The sequence below is a fragment of the Melopsittacus undulatus genome, chromosome 21, assembly GCF_012275295.1.
Source record: "Melopsittacus undulatus isolate bMelUnd1 chromosome 21, bMelUnd1.mat.Z, whole genome shotgun sequence".
Taxonomy (NCBI): domain Eukaryota; kingdom Metazoa; phylum Chordata; class Aves; order Psittaciformes; family Psittaculidae; genus Melopsittacus; species Melopsittacus undulatus.
In genome coordinates, this window is record NC_047547.1 from 1,623,467 (window position 1) to 1,641,469 (window position 18,003).

Sequence of the window (18,003 nt, forward strand, 5' to 3'; positions counted from 1 at the left end):
TCCATCCCATGACTGCACTGGGATGTAGTTCTTCCCATGCCGGAACGCTGCACCCCACCCCATTCCATCACATCCCAACCTGCATCCCCCCATCCTGTCCCCTGGCTTTCCATCTGTCCCATCCCATCACTTATTTTCCCACTCCATGATCCACCACCCCACCCTGCCTACAACCACCTCATTCCATTGCTCCAAACCCATCCCAGACCCCACCACTCTGTCCCACCACTTCAGCCCACAGCCTATTGCCCCATCCCATGACCCACAACCCCACCACAAGACCCACCACTTCACCCTATGACCGACCACCCTCTCCACCCCCTCCTGTATCCCACCTCCCCATCCCTGAGCTCATCAACCCCCATCTTCTCCCCACTCATCACATTGCTTGGGATGAGGCTCCAGAGAGGAGATACCAAGAAGAATATCCTGGTTTAGGTGGAAAGCGCAAAGGAGAAGGGGAAAACATGGGAATGGTGGGAGAAGAGGAAGCCCTTGGAGGCGGGCGCTGCTCCTCTGCAGTGCTGCTCCTGTCAAAGCTTCCCGAGGAGAACAAAGGAACAGCAGAAAATATTGGGAGAAAAGACTCGGGATTGATCCATGGCCTCCCCCTCAGCCAAGCTTTTGTTGCAGGTTCCTGGGGGGGGTGGGGGGAGAGAGGTTTGTGCCTATAAATCACTGCTCTTCACTCAGCTGCTGTAATTGAGGGCCTTAATGAAGCTGCCCTGTGTCAGCATCCTAATACCTGGCTGTGGGCAATCCATGGCACCCAAAACTGGGATGCCTGGGACATGGGCACCCTATGGCACCTAAAACTGGGGTGCTGGGATATGGGCACCCCATGGCACCCAAAACCAGGGTATCCAGCTGTGAGCAAGCACCCAAAACCAGGATACAGGGACATGGGCATCCTGTGGCACCCAAAATGGGGACATTGGGATATGGGTACTCCATGGCACAGGGATCGTGCACACACTCACATGAACACACGTATGTAAGCATGAGTTGGGGGGGGCTGTCCCCACATCCCCCAGAAGCCAAAGAACCTTCTTAGGGTTGGTCCAGGGGGAGCTGTGACATCAATGGCTTGTTAAGATAACTGATGACGTCACAGATGCAAGCAGTGATGTCACAGGTGCAAGCAGTGACATCACTTCTTCCATCTCAGTGGCCGTAGCTCTGGACCAGACACCTCAATGAGGGGCATTTGCTGACTGGGTGGCATTGGCAGAAGGGGAAAGGGCTGATCTCCTCCTGGCTCTGCAGCACCATGGACCCACCAGCCCATCACATGTTCCCACATGCAGCAGGGAAAGACATGGTCCCAGGTCCAAGGCACTGTCACTTGACCCCAGACATGGCCCCAGGTCTGAGATATGGACCCCAGCCCAAAGCACATCCCTAGGAAGGAGATGCTGGAGAGCAGGAAAGGGGGAAAGCAACAGGAAGGGGTTGAGGATGACATGGAAAAGCCAAGCCTCTTGCTTTCAAACAGCAAAACCCCTCCAGAAAACAGCACACTCACCCCAGCACAACATTGTACGTGCCACTAGAGAATCCCCATGGGCTCAGTTGGGCTTTACCAACCCTAGTCTTCTAAAGCAAGCCTCAAGCCCCCAATAAATCGTTGTCCTTTGCCTGTGGCGCATCCCATGGCTCCAGCATCCCGCCCGGACAGAGACGGTATCTCTAATCCTGCCGCGCTGTCGGAGTAAATCTCACAGCTCTCCTGGCATCAGCGAGACCCCAATAAATATCTCCATTTCCTGCTGTCCTGCAGGGGAGATCTGATCAGCTTTTAAATGTCAAATGTAAAGGAAAGTTTGTCATAAAAGAGCATATAAAAAGGAAAAATAGAAAATAGGAAAATACCCTATGGAAGTGGAGGAGCCGGAGTGGAGCGCAACGCATCCGAAGGTGGAGAGGGATGTTCGGATACCCCGTTCCCATCAGTGTGGGTTGGCAGGATGGGATACCCAAACCCCTTACACCCAAAATTACACCCTGTGTTCCAGATGAGAGGTGCTGGGGGCAGAGCGGTGGGGTTAAGGGTGCTATTGCGGCATGGGTTGCTCAGCACCCAAAATCCCAGTGGATAAATTGAGGTGTAGCATCCCTGGTGAGGCCAAAAATCCCTGAATAACCCTTAAAACTCCCCCCTCCATCCCTGCTTTTTCTCACCCGCCGCCGATCCCCTTCCATTTAATGCCTCCCATGACGCCATCCCCATTTGGGCTCTTCTGAATCATCTCGTTTCATGGACTAATTAAGCAATAAGAGCCACCAGGGCCGGGATTTATGGAGCTGTATTTCACATGGAGGTGTGTGATGGCACCGCGTGGCCGCCAGCGCTTCCCCGTGGCCACTGCAGCACCCTCTGTGTGGGGCTGTGGCACCCAAGGGTCCCACTGACACCCAAGGGTTGTGGGGGCCACCCTATGGGTCCTGGTTCCTAACCCAGGGGTCCTGGTTGCCATCCTGGGGGGTCCCGGCTGCCACCTTGGGGTTCTGATTGCCAACCCTGGGGTCCCGGTTGCCACCTTGGCATCCTGACTGCCACCATAGAGGTCCTGGTTGCCACTATGGAGGTCCTGATTGCCACTATGGAGGTCCTGGTTGCCCACAAGGGGGTCCTGGCTGCCACTGTTCAATTGTGGGTGCAATGGTGACCCCCATAATCCAGCTGTGGGTGTGATAGAGCCCCCCATGATCCAGCTGTGGGTGTAAAACTGACCCCCATGATCGCTGGGATCCAGCTGTGGACCCCAAGATCCAGCTGTATGTGGGGGGCCGGTGCTCACACGCAGGGGTGTGCGCGGTTCTGCCCCCCAGCTCCTCCCCACCCTTCCACCCCCGGCCCCGAGGGGTTCCGTCAGGGCAGGCGGGCCCCATCCCTGTCCCCATCCCTGTCCCCATCCCGGTCCCCATCCCGGTCCCTATCCCGGTCCCCATCCCTGTCCCCATCCCTGTCCCCATCCCGGTCCCTATCCCAGTCCCCATCCCGGTGTTTCGGGGTCTCTTCGGAGCTGGTCCCGCTCCCACCGCCGCCTCATTAGGATGCAGCGCGGGCGGCGACTGCGCCAGCGCCGGGATCGGGAGCGGAGACGGGGACCAGGAGCGGGGACAGGGATCGGGACGGGAACAGGGACCGGTAACCCCCACTCAGGGGCACCCGTTCCCCCTTGTCCCCCCATCCCCGCCCTCCCCACCCCCCTGAACCCCCTCGTGAGCCCCTCATTTGCTCCACTGCCCCCCCATCTTCCCTACACCCCCTTTCCAACGCAGCCACGCGGACCCCAGAGCCCCCCCCGCTATTCACAAGCATGTGTCCCCCTTGAAATTCCCCATCACCCCCCCAACACCCCCTCCATCACCTCCCCATTCATCCCCCCCTTTCAATCCTCAGCATCCCCCAATCCCCCCCCCCCCCATTCCTCACTCCTCCCTCAGTTTCCCCATCCAGCACCAACCCCCCTCGCACTCCAAGCCCCCCCCCAAAGTGAAACCCCCCCAGAACCCCCGATCTCCCCCCTTGGAACGGCGGCCGCCGTCACGCCGCGGAGGCTTCGCACCCCCCGCTATTAATCGCAAGGTCAAAGCCATTACGGTGAGATTAAAACCATCAGAGCCCATGCGGGGGGTGAGGAGGAGAAGGGGGGGGGCTGAGCGGGTCCCGTCGTCCCCCCCCCTTCCGTGCCCCCCCCATCTCCGTGCACACAGAACATTGCTTTTTAATTTAAGCCGTTAAGGTCAGTGGCAGCGAATGGAGCCGCCGCTTCCATCAGGGAATAAAAGGGAATAAAAAGTGGGGAAAGGAGGAAAAATAAAGGAGAAAGGGAAGGAAACGGGGGGGGAGGTCGAGGTTTGGGGGGGGCGGGGGGAGTTTCAGGGGGTAGAGGGGGTTTGGGGTGATGGGGCAGGTGGAGGGGTGCGGGGACGTGGCTTACACATGTGCACACACGTGTGTGGCCGTGTAAAGCCTGTGCGTCCTCCCTAAGTGCTCACATACAGGTACACAGGCGTGCTCACCGCCGTGCACACACATGTCTACACACATGTCCACACACATGTCCACACGTGCACCCCGATGTACGCGCACACACATGCACACGGGTGTGCTCCCAGACATGTGCGTGTACAACCGGCATCCATGTGGGTGCACACACAGCCGTGCACATACACTCACATCCATGCGCACATGCTCCCTCCATCCCGTCCTGCCCCCCCCCCCCCCCCCCAGCCCCGTCTCCTCGTTATTGATTTTCCTTTAATGAAAGTTAATTATCGCGATGATTTAATTAATGGCGGCTCCCGCATTAGGGCTGCTCGTAAATCCGCTGCCTGACAGCGCGGCCCCGCACCCACCCGGTCACAACGGCCCCCCCCCCCCCGGGGCTCCAGCACCCATCGGGGGTCCCCCCAGCACCCCGAGGTAACACGGTGCCCCCCTCAGCTTCACACACATGCACGCGTCTTGCACACACATGTGCAAACACTCTCCTGCTCAAGCATAGGGATGACAGCCACACATATGCCACTGTGCACACGTCTGTGCACACATGTGGGAATGCACACGCGTCACATGTACACACATGTACAGACATGTGCACATACACGTGTGCACACGTGTACAGGCAGATACACGCACTAGCACGCACACGTGTACACACGTGCACACAGCATAAACACATGTGTGCACACACATGTAGACACGCTTGCTCACACATGAGCACACATGTACATACATACACATATATGTACATACATGCACACACGTACATACGTGCAAACATGTACATACATGTACATATATATACACGCATGTACACACATATACACGCATGTACACACATATACATACATGTACACACATATACATACATGCACAAACATATACATACATGCACACGCATATACATACATGCACACACATATACATACATGTACACACATATACATACATGTACACACATATACATACATGCACACACATATACATACATGTACACACGTGCCCCTCCAATAGAGCCCGCAGCTCCCCTCTTGGCCGCCAGAGGGCGCGGTCCGTGACCCCCCCCCCCCCCCCCCCCCCCCCCCCCCCCCGCTATCCCCAGTCCTCCCAGCAGAGGGCGCACATCCCCCGTCTCCACAACCTCCCGTCCTGCAGGCGGCGCGTGCGCGGCGAGCGGCGCTCTGGGCGGCTTCTCAGTGGTGTTTCCGGGCAGTGTTTCCGGTTGCGCCTGCGCACTCGCTGCCTCCGCGACCTGCCCGCCGCCGGTGCGCCAGGTGAGGGCCGCGGCAGGGCCCGGAGCCCCTCGGGGGGGACGAGGGGAGGGGGGGCCCGCGGGTGGGGGCGGGGGGAGAGACCCCCCCTCCGGGGCTTGTGGGGGGAGAGAGCCCCCCCCCCCCATGGGGGTCTGGGGCATCCCCTCACCCTTGGGGTGAGCACCCCTGGTTTGGAATGAATGGCCCCGGTTTTGGGTGACAGCTCCGTGTTCTGACGTGACCTGGCCCTATTTTAGGGTGCACCCCCCATTTTGGGTGATTAGCCGCTATTTTGGGGTGATAACCCCCTGTTTTGGGGTGATCTCCTTCTCTTCTGGAGTGACCCCCCCGGTTTTGGGGTGACAACACGCTGTTTCAGTCTTCCTCCCTCGTTTTGGGTTGACAACCCCTTGTTTTGGGGTGAACACCCCCTGTTTTGGGTTACCCTTCATTGGGAATTGCCACCCCCTGTTTTAAGCTCCCCCCTGTTTGGGGGGGCAATTCCCTTACTCTGCCTTTTGAGGTGCCCCCCCCATGCTCTGTCCTCTCCAGCCCCCATGTGCCCTGCAAGGGCTGGGTGTCCCCAGGCCATGCCCCCCACCCCGGGGGCCGAGTGGGTGCTTCAGACTGCCCCATTCTCTGCCTCAAATGGGGACCTGGGGCCTCCTGACCTTCTGGTCCCCCCCTCTCAAACCCCAAATTCCTGTATCCCAAAGTGGTGATGCTGAGCCAGGAGCTGTCAGTTGGATGACCAAGGGATGTCCTGCCCTGCATGGCTCATGTTCCCTGCCTGTCCCAGCACCCACACAGTGCAGCTCCTCACACCCCATGTCTGTGTCTCTTCCAGCCGTCCCCTCCACGCACGTGTCCCTCCGTCCCTCACCATGTACGCCTGTGCAAAGTTCCTCTCCACTCCTGCACTAGTGAGTAGTGACAAACCCTCCTCCACTCTCCCTTCTTTGGGTGGGGGGGGGGTGTGTGATGTGTGACCCCGTTAGGGACAGGGGGTGAGGTTTGGGAACATGTCTTGCTGGTTTAGGGCCACCCTGGAAGGTGAATGGAGCCTCACTCTGCTCAGAGATCATTTGTCCACTCCAGGGTTACTGATTACCCACGTGGAGGTGGATGCGGTGCTGGGAGTCAAGCAGCTTTGGGTGCCTGAGGGGACTCTTGGGTGCTGGGGAGGATGGGGTGGGACATCCCACCCCAATCTGAGGGTGAATGTGCCTTGCAGGTGAGGAGGAGCCCACGGGTGCTGTGCCAGCCTCTCTCTGCCTCTGTGCTGAGCAGCCCTGAAGCCCGGACGGAGCAGGTAACGTGGCCAGCTTGGTGTGGGGGACAGTGGGGAGCCACAGGGGTGCTGAGCACCAGCCTTGGGAGGGGTATGGGGAGGAAACTGAGGCTGGGGTGAGGTTAATTCCCCCCACCCGCTTGCCCACCCTCCTGTCACATCCTCAGGCACCAGCGGGCACCCACCGGGCCATCCAGACGAGCGCAGCCCACCGGGACATCGACACGGCCGCCAAGTTCATCGGTGCCGGTGCTGCCACGGTGGGGGTGGCCGGTTCTGGCGCTGGCATCGGCACCGTCTTTGGCAGCCTCATCATTGGCTATGCGAGGTCAGGGGGGCACTGGGGTGGGAATGGGGGGCTCAGGGCTGGGTGTGCTCTGCTGAGCGGCCTCTCTTCTCCCCGCAGGAACCCTTCGCTCAAACAGCAGCTCTTCTCCTATGCCATCTTGGGCTTCGCCCTCTCCGAGGCCATGGGGCTCTTCTGCCTCATGGTGGCCTTCCTTATCCTCTTTGCCATGTGATGGAGATGGTGACAGTGACAGTGACAGAGCCCCGTTGTGCCCGGTGCCCTGGCAGGGGAGACCCCCGACCCTGGCCTTGCCGCAGGTGGGAGGGGAATAAAGACGGTTTGCTAACGGGACCCAGCTCCTCGTGTCTCTTTGGTGGCTCCTGTGTCACTTGGCCATGGTTGGCATGGGGAGACCACACTGTGGGAAGGTGGCAGTGTCCCCAGAGGGCACACAAAGTGCCTGCAGCCCCCTGAGGGCCAAGGGGACAGGGACATCATTGATCCCCAGGGATGGGGAGCTGCTGGGGCTGTGACCTGGGCTGTCACCTCCCCACCAGCCGCTGGGGTTCGGCTGTCCCGGTACCGGGTGTCCCGGTCCTGTGTCCCCGCTGCAAGGCGGGGCCCCTCTGTCGGAGGCGTGGTTAGCCCCGCCCTTTGGCGATGAAACCACGCCCCTCTGCAGCGAGGCTCCGCCCCCGGAGCCACCTTATTGGCCAGGCACTGTCACCTCCCCTCTGGTCTCGCGAGAGTCTCGCTCTGTGGGGAGGGGCGGTGAGGAGGGGGGGCCCCAGCGCGAAGGAGCAGGCAGCGCGAGGCCCCGGCGGCGGCGCGGCCCGGCGCTCCCTCAGGTAACCGGCGGGGCACCGGGCTCGGTGGGGCCGGCCCGGGACGGGGGTGGCGGCGGCGGTGGAGCCCCCGGGGCCGGTGGAGGAGCCCCGGCCGGCCCTTCCCCCCCACAACTCTCCCCGAGTTTTGGTGAGGCGGCCGCTCTGCCTTGCTCTTCCCCTTCGTTGATTGACAGAGGCCTCCAGCCAATCGGCTCCGTGCCAGGCCTGGAGTGAGGGGCTCCGCAGCCAATAGCGGTTGAGGGGGCGCCGCGATGGGGCAAGCCCCGCCCCAAGTGGGCGGGGCTGCTGGAGGCAGCGAGGGGCCCGGGCGGTGCCGGAGGGGGGGAACCGGAGGCCCTGGGGGGGGGGGAGAACGCGGAAAACGGGGGGGTTCCGGGTCTGGGGGTGGAGGTGGGGGGGGGATCAGCGGGATATGGGGTGCAGGAAGGGTGGGGGGGCAGGAGGGAAGGGGTCTGGAGGGGGTCTCTGTGATGGGGGTCTTGGGGGGAGTGCTGGGGATATGAGAGGGCTGGAGGGGTGCAAATAAGGGGGGCATTGGTTGAGGGGGTCTTGTATGGAATTCTGGGGGTGAACCCTGCAGAGGTATTGGGGGTCTGTGGGTGGGGGGAGTACTTGAAGGGTGAGAGAGCTCTGGAAGGTGAAAGAGAATTGAGGGGGGGCTCTGGAGGTTGCAGATATGGGGCACCCCTCGGTGTGCAGGTCCTGGGGGACCCGGAAGAGACCTGGGGTGTCCTGGAGGGGTGATAGATATGGAGACCTGCAGGGCTAGAGGAGCCTTGGGATGGATCCTGTGGGGACCCCCTGAGGTGCAGGGGGAACCCCTTTAATTGGGCTCTGCCCTCCTGGATGAGGAGAGATTTGGGCTCAGTGACTCTTTTGGTGCAGGTGGGGAGGATCCAGGCCTATGTGTGGGGGCTCCCAGTGGCAAGCAGCTGTAGACAAGGTGTAGAGAGGTTGTAAGGTGTAGGCTGGGGCCTGGCTGTGGGTCTGCAGGGTGTTGGGGGACTCTGAGCAGGTCACTGTGGTACTGTCAGTAAGATGCAAACAGCAGGAATCCGAGTATGAAGTAGTTTCTTTCCAAGTCCAAATCAATGGTTCCTGGGGCACTGGGATTGCTCAGACTTCTCAGAGCTCCTTGGAGTGATGAGGTTTCACCATGCATCTGCTCACCTGCTGCTGGCACAGTGAAATCTGCATCTCGATAGCTCCAGCTCTGTGAGTGCAACTGGATCACAGCTCAAAGCTGGGTTGTTCCTACTGCTAGAAGTGCTGGTGTGGAGTCCCTCAGCTAAGGCAAAAAGATCAGCTGGTTCAGGTGTGTGCTGAAGTGTGTGACAGTAAAACCTTGTTCTGCTCTGCTGTGCCCATTTGCTGCCTTTTTACCGAGCCCCATCATTACCTTTCCTTACGAAGTTATCACTTTTTCCCCAGCTCAGGTCCCTCTGAAGCCAACATTTCAGGTTCACATTGAAAAGTACAACAGGAAAGTGTCACTAATGCTTCACTGGGCTTCCCAGTTTATTTGGTCTCACTTGTGCTTATGGGGCAGGCACTTTCTTCCACCTGGAGTGGTCTGAAGGACTTGGCTGGTTCTTTGCAAACTGCTTTTAAAACAGTGGTGCCTAAACTGGAGTAGGTTCTGGAGAGGAATGCAGCAGTTCTCAACCACAGGCTTTGTTGGATGCTTTTGGACTGGGGGGGTTTCTCAGCAGAGCCTAAGAATAACTTCACTGTCTGAATGTGGAGGAGAAGCCTGTGGGAGGTGGATTGAGCAGCCAGATTCCCGTTTGGAAAGCAAGGAGGGTTAACATCCTTACTCCTCCTTTCCTTAAAGCAAGAGATCATATTCACCTTTGGTGACAGGAGTGGGGTTGTGACTGTTGCCAACTGCAGTCCCTCTGTGGGCTGGGCTTCTTGTTTGCTCTTGGTGTTAAAAACTAACAGCAAAGGTGTGGGTTCAGGGTGGAAGCAGTGTGTTAGGAATCAGCTTGGGAGGCTTGTGGGGGTTCCTGGGCTTCTCTCAGCGTGTTCTTTCTGCTCCTAGAAGCTGCTTGGGAAGTGAGAAGTGGGAGGCTATTTTAGTACCCGATAGACCTCACTGCTTGGGGAGCTTGAATGCAGCCATGAGTTGCCCTAAATACCTGCCAGTGCTTTGGTTCTACCTAAGTGTGGGACGTTCAGCACTTCCTCTGCTTTTTGGCACTTGCCTGTCAACTAACTGTAAAACATCACCATGGCCACCTCAGTTACTGCTTAGCCAAGCCAGGCCTCCAGTTATTTTAATCTTTCCTTGTAAATCAATCCCTCCAGCTGCCTCACTGGATTTTCCTGAATGCCTTCCAATTTGCCAATATCCTTCTGATACCCAAGAGCTTGGAGCTGGCCGTGCTTTGCAGCAGGACCTCCCCTCCCTGCTCTCCGTCTGCTCTGATTAGGAGGAGGAAAAGCTTTACACAAACTTGGTGAACATATTCAGCCTCCCACTTGCCATTTGTCTTTTGCTGTAGCTTAACTCTTCCCTGTTGAGGGGGCTTCTAACATTAATCTCTGTTTATTGCTTCTCTTTCTGTTGCCCAAGGTTCCTTAGTTCCCAGTTTTCTCCAGCAGTTCCCACCGTATGTATCTTGTGCTCTGATTTCTTTCCCTCTCTTTGTGATTTATGGAGGTGTCAGGTGAAAATGAACTTGCTCTTGAGCCTTGCTGAGCCCACCTTGGTACATTGTGAGTGGTGTTACTCATCTTAAACTGGTTGCTGGTTCCTAGTCTGGCCTAACTAGAAAACACTGTTCTCAAAGGGAGTTTGTAGATTGGGGCAGGCAGAAGATTCCCCTTTCCCGTTTGGAAAGACAGAGAAGTTTGAGAGGGGAAGTGGATGGGTGATTGTTGGGAGGAAGAAACCAAACCTCCTTCCGTCCTCCTTGTGCTGGTTTCATGTGGTGAGGCAGCCAGGAGGAACTGGCACATCCTCAACCGGAACCAGTTGCTGCCTCTTGATGATGGAACCATTTTAAACTGGTTTAGTAAAAGGCTTCAGTTGTGACAGCCTCATGGTGCTGGTGTTTGTAGCATGTGGTAGCAGAGGATCTCTGAGATGGATTTGGTTCTGGACTCATGTTCTGCTGCATCACATGTGGGGCTTTCTCACATTCTGTTTGGGTTTATTTATCCTTATTTTATCCCCTTCTTAGGGCCTTTTTTGACTTTCCCTTCTTTCTTCAACATTCCCAGCACCAAGAATTGAGGGCAGATCCCCAAAACTACTCTTCCCTCATTTAGCAGCCAACTACGAGGCATTTTGAGAGGACATGTTGGGAGAAGATAGACCTGGGGACCTGTTGCTTCCTGGAACTTCATTAAGTATTTCCCCAGACCTTTTAATCTAATTTCTTGGTTTTGGTTTCAAGGAACTTGTAATACAGAGGGTGAATGCTGTGTAGGCTGAGCAAGGATGTAAGCCAGGGGCTGGGTTTCCCTGGGGAGCTGGAAAAGGGCTTTGTTTTGTGCAGAGGTGTGTAGGAAGCTGCCTATAAAGATTGAAACAAAGGCACATTTATAGCCTGGCTTCCTTTGGAATATAAACCTGAGGGTTTAATCAGCCTTTGCATCACAATAACTGTCACATCTTTCTGTCTGGCTGATGAATTCCTACATAGGAATTCCTGGTGAGTTCCGCTTGAAGTCACAGAATCCCAGACTCATTTGTGTTGAAGGGAGCGTAAAGCTCATCCAGTTTTCATGAGCATGACCACACTAGAGCAGGTTACTCCAAGCCCCTGTGTCCAACGTGGCCTTGAGCGCTGTCAGGGATGGGGCAGCCACAGCTTCTCCATTCAACCCATTCCAGTGTCCACCACCCTCATAAGGAAGAACTGCCTAAGAGCTCATCTCAGTGTCCTCTCTGGCCATTCTCCTTGTCCTGTCCCTACAGGCCCTTGTTCAAAGCCCCTCTCCAGGTTTCTTGTAGACCCTTTAGGCACTGGAACTGCTCTGAGGTCTCCCCTTAAGGAGCCTTCTCAGGGCTGAACAACCCCAGCTCTCTGCTTCTCTTCATAATCTTTAGCAAATGTTTTGATTCTGCTCCTTTTCTGCTTCTTTGAGTCCAAAAAGTCAGGATTTAACCAGTGTGTGGCCTTATTCTGTCAGCAGAAGCAGTGGGACAGGAGCCTGAGGCTATCTCTGTGTCCTCAGCTCTCCTCCAAGCCATGCACACACAGGTGGACAAGCTGCAGGACCAGGCTATGGAGCACAGCAATGCTGAAGGACACCAGGATTTCCTTATTTACAGCCCTTGGAGGTGCTGGTGTCCACAGAGGTTCCTCTCCAAGCCAGTGGTTGATGTTCATGCACTCGGGTTTGTTCTCCTTCCTCAGAGCTGGTATTTACAGCCTGTTTTGCTGCAATTAGTCTTGGCTCGTGGGAGTTTGGCTTAATTCCTTCTCTGAAGTTCAATTTCACAATCTTCCAAAAGGCTTCTTGCCTTTTTCTTCCCCACACACACCTGGTGGGGCACGTGCTGCTGCACAAGCCAGGCCTTCAGCAGCCTTTGTAGGGCTTTGACATTTGCTTTTGAAACATGATGAATTCAGTGCCTAACCCAGCTCCAGCACCGTGTGGTTTCACCCAGGAGAAACCGGATTTTAATGCAGGTTAATGCTTTAGCAGAGTGGGATTTTTCTGGCTTGCACCTCTTCCCTCTTAAGTTCTTTGCCTGTGAGAGGCCAAGTTGGCTGGGATGGATCTCCCTACCTCCACATCAGCCTTTTGCTGCTGTAGGCGAGCAGGAGCTGCAGGGCCATACTGGGACAAGCACAGATCTGAGCTTCCAGGCGACAGCAGCCACGTGTTGAAGTTCCTTGCTGAAAGCAATGCATTTTACACCTTAGAGCAGCTTCCAATGTCTGAAGGGGGCTACAAGGATGCTGGAGAGGGACCTGCAGCAGGGACTGGAGTGATAGGAAAGGGGGTGATGGGTTCAGACTGGAACAGGGGGAGCTCAGCTTGGAGATAACAAGTAGCTCTTCCCTGTGAGGGTGCTGAGGTGCTGCCACAGGTTGCCCAGAGAAGCTGTGGCTGCCCCATCCCTGGCAGTGCTCAAGGACAGGTTGGACACAGGGGCTTGGAGCAGCTGCTCCAGGGGAAGGGGTCCCTGCCCATGGCAGGGGGTTGGAACTGGATGAGCTTTAAGGTCCTTTGGAACCCAAAGCATCTCATGACTTGGCTCCTGGGGAGCAGCATGGGGATTGGAATCGATTGCTGCTCTTCTTGCAGGAGCTCTCCCATGGGGAGCCTGCAGCTGTCTGGAATGCTGCTCCCATGTCCCACCCTGGTGTGAGGGAAGAAAGCAGCGGTAGAGATGCGGTGCCAGCCTTTGCAAGCTGGTTCATGAATAAACAAAGCTCCTCTGCCAGCAACGGCCGTGCTACCCACTGCAGCTCTGCAGAGCTCTGAGCTCTCTTTGTGAGCCCCAGCCACTGAAAATCCCTGCAAGAGGAGCTCTGCAAAGACGTTTCCTTCCCATTCTCCCATAGGAAAAGGATGCTTCAGCTCCTTAAGGATGAAATGCAAGTTGGTTGTGGGACACTGGCACAGGGTGCCCAGAGAAGCTGTGGCTGCCCCATCCCTGGCAGTGCTCAAGGCCAGGTTGGATGGGGCTTGGAGCAATCTGCTCTAGTGGAAGGTGCCCCTGCTTTAAGGTTCCTTCCAACCCAGACCACTCTGGGATTCTGTGCCTGGAGTTCCAGAGAGAATAAAGCTGCAGAGTTCCCTTTTCCCTGCCCTTTGGGGATGTGCTGCTGTTAGCAGAGCTCTTGCACAGCTTTTTGTGTGCTTTAAGAATGTTTTCAGCCCTGGCTGGTAGAGATCTTGCTCTGGATGCCATTGTTACTATGTAAAATAATAAGAATACTCATAAAAAGCAGTTTTTCAGACTTCAGTGTATTAAAGACTTGGCTAAATGCACTTGGCAGGGAATAAGCAATGCCCAAAGGAGTGTATTTCTACCTGTTAAAGTGACTGTACCGAGGTGTCTTATGTCCTTTAACTGTTTCCAAAGAGAGTAAAGCAGGCTTGGAGCAGAACCCAGCTTTTGGGGTTTTGTGCCAAAAAGCTCTTGTTGGTGCTGAGTGTGCTGTGAGGAAGGGAACAAATGTTCAGCTCACGAAGCAGTTAATGCTTGCCATCATTATAGCAGGCAGTGTTTAAAATAGACCTGTTTCTGGTCGTGTCCAGGGCTGAAGATGCTGGAAAATCCTTCAGAGCTCTGAAAGGAAGGTTGAACTGCAGCTGCAGAAGCTGAAGGAGGTTATGTGCAGGAGGGAAAAGCTTTGCCAATTGAATCCTGCAGTGAAGTATGGAGTTTTCCTTTACCTTGTGCTGTTCTCATTGCAGTGGGATCTGAAGGGAGGCTCTGGCAGCCCCTGCTCCTTCAGCTCTTCTAGTGGTAGGAATAGTGCCTTTCCTTCTGTGTTTGGAGTGTTGGTAAAGTCGAGCTGGATAAGATGAGCTCCAAAGGCAGATTGTCACCAGGGCTGACAGCACCTGGGTACCAGGGCTCCTGGAATTAACTGTTGGCTCCTGAAAACTGAAAGCAGAGTGGAGCATCCCCCAGCACAGGGGAGATTTACTGGATAGAAACAGGGCTGAGGAAGTTTATCTATAGCCTCAATAGGATTAGTAGTTTCTACATGGCAGAGACACTGCTACAAACCTGGAGGGTTTATATAAGCGTGAGTGTTGCTCATCATCCAGAGCCACGCTCTGACCCAGCCACGTGCACAGTGAACATGACAAAACGTGATTGTTTGGGGCTCTTGGAACGTGAGCCTGAGCGTGTTGGCAGTGCTTTAGTGAGTAAGTATGTTTTCATGGAATCCCAGACTGGTTTGTGTTGGAAGGGACCTTAATGCTTGTCCAGTTCCAACCCCCTGCCATGGGCAAGGATACCTTCCACTGGTCCAAGTAGCTCCAAGCCCCATTCATGTGGATGTTCTTCACGTTTCTACCCCACGTTGCTTTCTTTTCCTTTGCTTTTGGGAAAGCTCTGTCTTTTCAATGCACACAGAGTGCCTGTGTGTATGAGCCACCTTTAGGCTGCTGTATCCTTCATCTGTGCAAGATTTCAGGTTGAATTATGTCAGTTATCCAGGAAATCATTGCTGTGTTCAGTGCTAAACCACAATCATTCCAAGGCGGAATGCAGCTTGAGTTAAACAACTCACAGTAATGTCCCACATTTCTAGACATTGCTTAGATTTGGAATATTTCTTGCTCCCTTCTGATTTTAGGGCTCACATATCAAGTAATGACACCGTAAAACGTGTGTGCCTCGGAATGCTAAATAAATAGAAATGGCCAAATAGGATGTAAATAATAACAAGGTGGGACAAAATATTTCTACTTTATGGGCATGCACACGTACAGGAGCTTCAGGTCTTACTGGCTCCTCTCCCACTGGTGCTATTTTGGTTACTTTAATTCATTGGTAAGAGCTTTATCCATAGGTAGTCGCTTACAGAAGAGTCTCTCCTGTGCTGAACTCCACACAGCCTTGACTTTGCTCTTCCCCTCACACCCCATTGTGGGGAAAATATGCTTAAGCTTGATTTGGGTTCTTATGTCCTGTTTTCAGCAATTTTTTACCCCTCACTTTCATTGAAACAAAGGCTCTGAAGAGGCTGAATGATTCCAGGCAATGGGGCTCTGGTTTCTAGGGCATTTCTGAGCTAAAATAGTGCATTCTCTATAGCTTGTCATGGCTCTCATTATCTCTCCTCAGGAAGAAGCAGTGAGTCTCTTAGGTTTTTCCTTCCTTCCTTAAACGTGAATTATTCCTCTCTCCTGTAGTAGCTCTCTTGCAATATGTTGGCCCTGCTGTGAAGAAGCACAGAGCTGAAGATGTATCACCACTAATGAAGGAACGACCCAAGAGCCGTAGTGCCAAGATCCAGAGGCTGCCTGCGTGTGTCTTAGAGTGTCTCTTTGCTCTGTGTTGTGCTGCAGACTGAAACCTGCTGGAAGCAGCTCCAGAAGCATTTCCTACCTTGTGATCTCTGCTTGGAACCTCTGTGGGCTGTAAGGGTTTGGTTGGTTGTGGGTTAAATGAGGAGAGAAAAGCTTTTTGCTTGGGGTTGCTCCATCTAACTGCTGCTCTGTCTCTGGCAGGGTCTTGCAGGTGGGTCTCACCTTGTCCCTTAGTGTAAATACCTTAGGGACATCTGTAGAGCCCATCTTTCCTCCCCAGAAGACAAGACAGGAAGAACTTTGGCATATGAGGAGTTGGATGATGATTTGGAGATAGTCTTTCTCCATCTTGCCTGGGGAAGTTGCTGACTTGCTGGTTTATGTTGGATTGTGTCTCATGTGCATCAAAGACTTCAAAACCTTTTGGATGGATGCCTTTTCCTAGCAGAAATCTGATACTTGGCACCTAAGGAGAAATCTTGCCTGTGTTAAAGCATGTTTTGCCAAGCTACAGCTGCTTTGGTGGTGTTTGGCACTGGTAACTTGAAAGAGGTATTTGGAGAGCAGCAGCTACTTCTGTCTCAGGAATCTGGCCATGAAAGGAGGAGCAGGAGGATGTGTGCTGGTAGAGCAATGAGATCTGGCCTTCTCCCACCCTAAAACCCCATGAAGTGCTCACAAGGCACCTGAATAGTGTCCCTCAGGCTGATGTCCCTGAGCAGAAGGACCTTCTGAAGATGATTCAGCATCATTGAAGCTGCTTGTTCTTGGTCTTCTTCTTTCCTCTGTTGTGCACAGATATCTCAGGTTAGATATAAGGAAGAAGTTCATTACTGGAGGGTGGTGAGACACTGGCATAGGGTGCCCAGAGAAGTGGTGAATGCTCCACCCCTGACAGTGCTCAAGGCCAGGTTGGATAGAGCCTTGGGTGACATGGTCTGTGGTCATCCCTGTCCATGACAGGGGGTTGGAACTGGATGATCTTAAGATCCTTTCCAACCCAAACCAATCTGTGATTCCATTTTCCTTCTTTCTGTGCTGCCTGTGATGTAGAGGCAGTCCCGTGGCTCAGCTGGGGCCCAGCTGTGCTGAGATGACATGAGGCTCTTCAACACCTTGCTCTGAAGTCCAAGCAGGAGGCCAGATCTGATCTGGAGGCTGGCCAGCGCGAGGAGGCTGTCGGACAATGGAGCTTCTATGATGGTTTTTATCCTCCTCATGGCACTTTTTGTTATGGTAACAGTCAGCTCCTTACTGTTTATAAGAGGCTTATAAACAGTGGAAGTCGTGTGGTTGGGAGGACTGGTGGGAGCTGGGCAGGGAGAAGCCTTCTGCTGGCTGGAGCTCTCAGGCAAGGGGGGGTTGTTGCTCTCACTGCAGGGAAAAAGCTTTTCTGGCCTCACTGAAGTCACTCATAGCTGATGTGCTGCTTTGGGGCCAGGTTTGAAGGCCCTTGCAAGGGAGAAGTGAGAGTGTAGCACATCTCTGATGTATTCCATCTCTTTAGGGATGCTCCTGTGGAAAGGGGATCCTCCCCGAGCTTGGGAGCAGTGCTGAACACCCAGAAAGGTACAGTCAGATGGCAAAGGGTTGGACTTTGCTTTCACCCTATGCTGTAGGTTAACTTGTAATGACTTGTTAAATACTGTCTGTCTGTTGGAGATTTACTTCCAGCCGGTTCCTTGCCAATATTCCAGTTTATACAGTTGGGTTTGCTTTATCAAGCTTATAAAGCAGAAGGGTGTTATGCTTCTAAAGCAGATTTTATAGCGCTGGCTTTTGGCTCTCTTTCCCAGATGACAATTTTAAGCTCTCTTGTAGCTTTCTGGTTACAAAGCAAACATTCTCCCTCCTTCTTTCACACCCCAAAATAACTTTAAAGGCAAAGTCTAGGACTAACAGCAGCCTGCACTAAGCTCCCTGGTGGCCTCTCCCTCTAAAACTTAACACCTTTTGCAATGGCTTTGGGTGTATAATAGCTGCTGGTAGTCAGATGGAGCTCTGGGCACCCAAAGGTGCAGAACAGGCTCTGTTCCAAACTCCCTGCAGGCACCTAATTTAGTTGGGAGAGTCACCAGTGGAAATGAGATGCCAGTTGACTTCAGAAAGCATCTAGAAGCAGGTTGGGCACCAAGCCCTGTGTCTCGGAGAACAAACCCTGCCGTAAGGAAGCCTCCATGTTCAAGTGACTTGTGGTTTTGGGTGGTTTTTTTAAGGAAGAACTTGCCATGTTTGTTTTTATCCTGCTTTCTGATGGATTCTGATGCTCTGAATCATCACTGCAGTGTCCCACGTTAATCCAGGGTAGCGCAGGCAGCTCCAGCACCAAACCCCAGCCTGATGCTGGGTTC

General features: G+C 54.4%; 2 protein-coding genes across 2 annotated transcripts in view; both read left to right on the forward strand.

The window, feature by feature from the left end:
* Positions 1 to 5,230: 5,230 nt before the first annotated feature.
* On the forward strand, positions 5,231 to 7,200 carry ATP5MC2 (ATP synthase membrane subunit c locus 2). The gene is made up of 5 exons (XM_034071532.1): positions 5,231 to 5,286; positions 6,113 to 6,188; positions 6,500 to 6,577; positions 6,724 to 6,884; positions 6,963 to 7,200. The coding sequence occupies exons 2-5, from the start codon at positions 6,150 to 6,152 to the stop codon at positions 7,075 to 7,077; spliced, it is 393 nt and encodes a 130-aa protein (XP_033927423.1). The 5' UTR covers positions 5,231 to 5,286; positions 6,113 to 6,149; the 3' UTR covers positions 7,078 to 7,200.
* A 426-nt stretch (positions 7,201 to 7,626) lies between these two features.
* Positions 7,627 to 18,003, forward strand: part of ATF7 (activating transcription factor 7) — a 64,286-nt gene continuing 53,909 nt past the window's right edge. The window contains exon 1 of the mRNA XM_034071443.1: positions 7,627 to 7,693. The gene's annotated coding sequence lies outside the window, so the exon portion shown is untranslated. The remainder of the gene's footprint in view (positions 7,694 to 18,003) is intronic.

What these genes read in the sequence shown, in the direction of transcription:
- ATP5MC2 (XM_034071532.1), top strand. Translation starts at nt 6,150, where the DNA reads ATGTACGCCTGTGCAAAGTTCCTCTCCACTCCTGCACTA. An exon ending in TCCTCTCCACTCCTGCACTA is followed by an intron (nt 6,189 to 6,499) that starts GTGAGTAGTGAC and finishes TGTGCCTTGCAG; the next exon opens with GTGAGGAGGAGCCCACGGGT. An exon ending in CTGAAGCCCGGACGGAGCAG is followed by an intron (nt 6,578 to 6,723) that starts GTAACGTGGCCA and finishes TCACATCCTCAG; the next exon opens with GCACCAGCGGGCACCCACCG.